General features: G+C 32.1%; 1 protein-coding gene across 1 annotated transcript in view; it reads right to left on the bottom strand.

Moving 5' to 3' along the window:
- The window catches only part of LOC107698037 (fragile X mental retardation syndrome-related protein 1-like), a 14,141-nt gene extending 9,912 nt beyond the window's left edge, over positions 1–4,229 (bottom strand). Inside the window, exons 1-5 of the mRNA XM_016498953.1 lie at positions 4,145–4,229; positions 1,643–1,695; positions 1,456–1,549; positions 1,310–1,381; positions 1,081–1,229 (exon numbers count right to left, since the gene is read on the bottom strand). Of these exons, the coding sequence (XP_016354439.1) occupies positions 1,081–1,229; positions 1,310–1,381; positions 1,456–1,549; positions 1,643–1,695; positions 4,145–4,195 (419 nt within the window). The 5' untranslated portion in view covers positions 4,196–4,229. The remainder of the gene's footprint in view (positions 1–1,080; positions 1,230–1,309; positions 1,382–1,455; positions 1,550–1,642; positions 1,696–4,144) is intronic.
- Positions 4,230–4,501: the final 272 nt, after the last annotated feature.

Raw genomic sequence — 4,501 nt, forward strand, 5'->3', positions numbered from 1 at the left:
AATAACTGGAAACAAATAAAACCTTAAACTTCACTACAAATAAATTAAACCTAAACAGAAACTGGAAGTATAAAAATAAAAGCTAATTCAAACATTTACAAATTTATTTACAAATTCAAAGAATTTGATTTTTTAAATATTTATATTAAGTTTTTATATGAAAATATTTTAGATTATTTTTATAGTTTTATATTTTTTATATTAACTTTTTTTTTTTTAAAGAAAACTGGAAAATAACCAATTCAAGACTTTAATAAAAATAATAACATTTGAATAATAATAAAAATATATATAATCCAAAAGGTATGAGATAAAAAGACGCAAAAAACAAAACACCAAATACAAATGCCAGCTTCTATTTTGTTTAGATATTAATAGTAGTATTAGTAGTTATTTATTATTTATTTTTAATGCCATGTCAGCATCTAAGTCTATCTTCATGGCAAAAACTGAGTTGGGATAAAGACTTTTTGTTTAGATATTATATAAAATACCATATGTGACCCTGGACCACAAAAGCAGTCATAAGGGTCAATTTTGTGATATTGAGATGTATACATCATGAATAAATAAGCTCTCCATTGATGTATGGTTTGTTATGATAGGATAATATTTGGTTGAGATACAACTATTTGAAAATCTGGAATCTGAGAGTGCAAAAAAATCTAAATATTGAGAAAATCATCTTTAAAGTTGTTAAAATGAAGTTCTTAGCAATGCATATTACTAATCAGAAATTAAGTTTTGATATATTTACAGTAGGAAATTTACAAAATATCTTCATGGAACATGATCTTTACTTAATATCCTAATGATTTTTGGCATAAAAGAAAAAGCAATAATTTTGACCCATACAATGTATTGTTGGCTATTGCTACAAATATACCCCAGCGACTTAAGACTGCTTTTGTGCTCCAGGGTCACATATGTAAATATTATATAAAATATATGATATAACTAGTATATATATTAACATCCCAGGATGCACCTCATTAGGTATGATATGGTTGTGATTGTGTAAATTATTACTTATCTTAAATAACAGTAATGTTTGTGTCCCACACTGAAGCCCGTACTCACGCTGCTCTGAGATCATCTGGGACAGGAACGGCACACTTAAAGAATGTGCTCTCCGTCACAGCTTTATTGCGGTTGACCGGGCGGAGACGCTCAAACGTTACGATCTCGTTGTAGGTTGCGTCACACGCGGCGTACTCGATAACGTAGAACTGCAGAAAACAAAAGTGAAAGTGAACTCCGAGCTCCTCAGAGGAACCAGAAAGCTTAGCGAGAGGCGCGTCACACTCACATCTCCTTTCATCATGCACACTTTAGCCAGCCACCAGCCGCAGGGCTCCTGCTCGTTCGCTCGGGAGTAAATCTGAACACAAAACAACACGTGTTAAGAGCTTCACGGCTGTGCATTACTGATAATAAAAACATCTTCCACTTCACCTCCACTTCTTCTCCTTCGGTGATCTCCTTTTTGCCGTCAGCAGGAGGTGGTAACCGCACATCGCTGAAGGGAGCTTGTCTTTCAGGTTGCCAGCTGAGAAAATCATTTCATATAATGATGCTCGTCCACCAAAGCTCATTTCAAAAGCATTACTGTCATGATTGGAAACTATTAGCTTCTACTCACTTATTTTCAAACGAAACGGAGAGCGAGTCGTCGTGAACGTCTTTGACAAAGCCCTGGAATAATGAGATTTGTTAAAACAAATAAAACTGTTATTTATTACAAATAAATGTAAATTGATAAAAAAAAAAATAGAAGTTTTATTAAAAAGTGAATCCACTAATGCTATTATACAAGATAGGTGCAAAACAGGGTTACAATCGTTAACTAAAACATTAGACACAAAAATATAAAATATATGTAAAATTTTACACAAAAATATAAAATATATTTAAAAAAGAAATTATATAAAAATGTACAAATAAAAATCAATTCAAAATATCAATAAAAACTATAATAGCATTTAAATAATAATAAAATAACAAAAAAGACAGCTCTATCGAATAAACATAAAACATTTAAACAAGTGTTATTTAAACGTATAAAAAGCTTTATCAAGTGTGAGTGAGAATTCGCTAATACTATTATATTATGAATTTGCGGTTCAAAATAGTGTTAACTAATAAGACTTCAACATATTGTTCATTGAAATAAAAATATGTATAAAACGGAGAGTTCCGGTCCTTGATTCTGATTGGCTGAGCCTTCTGTTAGCTGCCAAGGCAACATTTATTTTTAATTTTTTTTATTTATTTTTTTTTGTGAAAGAATAAAGTAATAATCCCCGTGAAGCCGTGGTTTACAGTGAATTTATAACAGCTAAGTGGGTTTTAGGCACTCTGCTTTGCGTCGTAACAACGCCCCTTAGCTGTTATAAATTCACTGTAAACCACGGCTTCACGGGGATTATTACTTTATTCTTTCACAAAAAAAAATAAATAAAAAAAATTAAAAATAAATGTTGCCTTGGCAGCTAACAGAATTGAAGTTTAATTAAAAATGAAGTGAAATTACTTAATTTATATAGAAAACATCATATAAAAATGAAAGCTAATTCAACATTAACAATAAATCATATTTAAATAATACTAATATAACACTTAAAGTCCTAAAGTTATGAGATTAAAAAGACTAACCACCACAAAATAAATATTTTTTAAAACGTATGATAGCCTTTTATAATACAAATTACAAAAACCTATAAAACAAACAAACACGGTAAAGTTCTTTAACACCAAATATTTAAAAAAAAACATTTTATAATTGTGTTTTCCCGGCTGAAATCACACAAGAACAAATGTATAACACAACTAGTGTAGTTTGACATTTATGAGCCAGCTTTTTCAATGAATCATTCAATGAGATTTGACGTCAGAGAGCTTGCTTATTTGAAGTGTGGTTATACATACAAGTCACTTAGTCATAATAGCAATAGTATAGTATAACAGCATTCTGATGAATAAAACATTAAAATAATGTTTCATAAAGGAGTATTATTTTGTTCGGTGGGATCGATCAAATATAAAATCAATTTACAATATAAAAATAAACTGATACTTCAATCCTAGGTGGTCAGCACTGCCTCTCAATGGCAACTGACTCCAAAATGTAAGTTGGTATCTCTAAAACCTCATCTCAAAATAGACCGGTGTTAAAATACCTGCTGCTGAATGACAGCTGCAGATGGAAAGCCAACAGCTGACATGCATTGAGAGAAGCCTGAGCAAAATGACCAGCGCTGAATAACTGAAGGATGAGATGGAGACGGAATAATAACTTCAATTAGACTCTCCAACTGGCACTTGTGTTTATTAATATATACCCTAGGTAGAAAGCTATAGACTCGTGTATGGTGTAAACAGTAAATACTACACAAAACCAAACCACAGACGCATTGCTTGGAAGTTTCTTTAGAGAATCAAAATCTGGACTCAGAAAACAAGCTGCATATGATCTGATCATTTCTGACCACACCTTAAATCATGAATATGGGCTTCCTGGAGTCTTCTTAGCTGAAATGAACCCACTTATCAATCTCACTTCAACTAAACAGCTTATTTTCATTATAAATGGTTCTGAATGCTTAATAGGCTATTATGTGCTTCACTATAATGATGGTAAAACCAAAGAATATGACCGAGAGCATGTTTGAAATTAAGAACAAAGCCCAATTACTGATTTTATATTAGTGTTTAAGTAGTGTTATCTTTTATCTGAGCATTCATTGTGATTCTGTTCATATAAATCGTTGAAAGACGACATAACCGAGCGCCTGACTGAATAATACTCAATAACACTTAGCAGATAAACAAACTGAAACCAAAAGTCAGTTATTCTAACCTTGAAACTCAGTTTCTCCTAATGCAAACCACTTTTGTATTTGAAGTCGAGGTTAAATAAACGTTAGCATTATTCTGAAGTAATGTTTTTATTTAAATATTATCCTCGCACAGCTGCTAACCGGCTAACGGCTAAGCCACTGAGTCGAGTACTATTTATATGCGTCGAAAGTACACGATGTAGCTCGATTTCCAATATTTTCTTCAAAGTTGTATCATCCTCGCTGTCTTAAGATACGAATGCGTGAGTACAGTAAAAGAGAATGGAGTAAAATAAAATATTTACCTTATAATAAGCTCCATTGGAGCCACGGACCTCCACCGTCAGTTCCTCCATGTTGAGCGCGAACAGGATGCTGGGTAAAGTTCTAGAACTCTACAGGGCTCAGCAGTGAACCCTGAGGAACTCCTTCATACTACATACATACAGTACTTTAGCCTGAGATGCTGTATAGTAAAGAAGTATAAACAAACGTATACTTGAACAGTATTTTTTTTTATTTTACTTAACTCAAGTATAAATGATTCTGTTGACTTTTACTTTCACTACATTTTGAAATTGGTTCAAACAGCTTCATTTGGTTTGTTTTGTGAATCGCAAATCTGAATCAAAGACAACAGAGTTATGGGGAATCCGAAAAAA

Source organism: Sinocyclocheilus anshuiensis, unplaced genomic scaffold, assembly GCF_001515605.1.
Source record: "Sinocyclocheilus anshuiensis isolate Anshui unplaced genomic scaffold, SAMN03320099.WGS_v1.1 scaffold1501, whole genome shotgun sequence".
NCBI classification, from domain to species: domain Eukaryota; kingdom Metazoa; phylum Chordata; class Actinopteri; order Cypriniformes; family Cyprinidae; genus Sinocyclocheilus; species Sinocyclocheilus anshuiensis.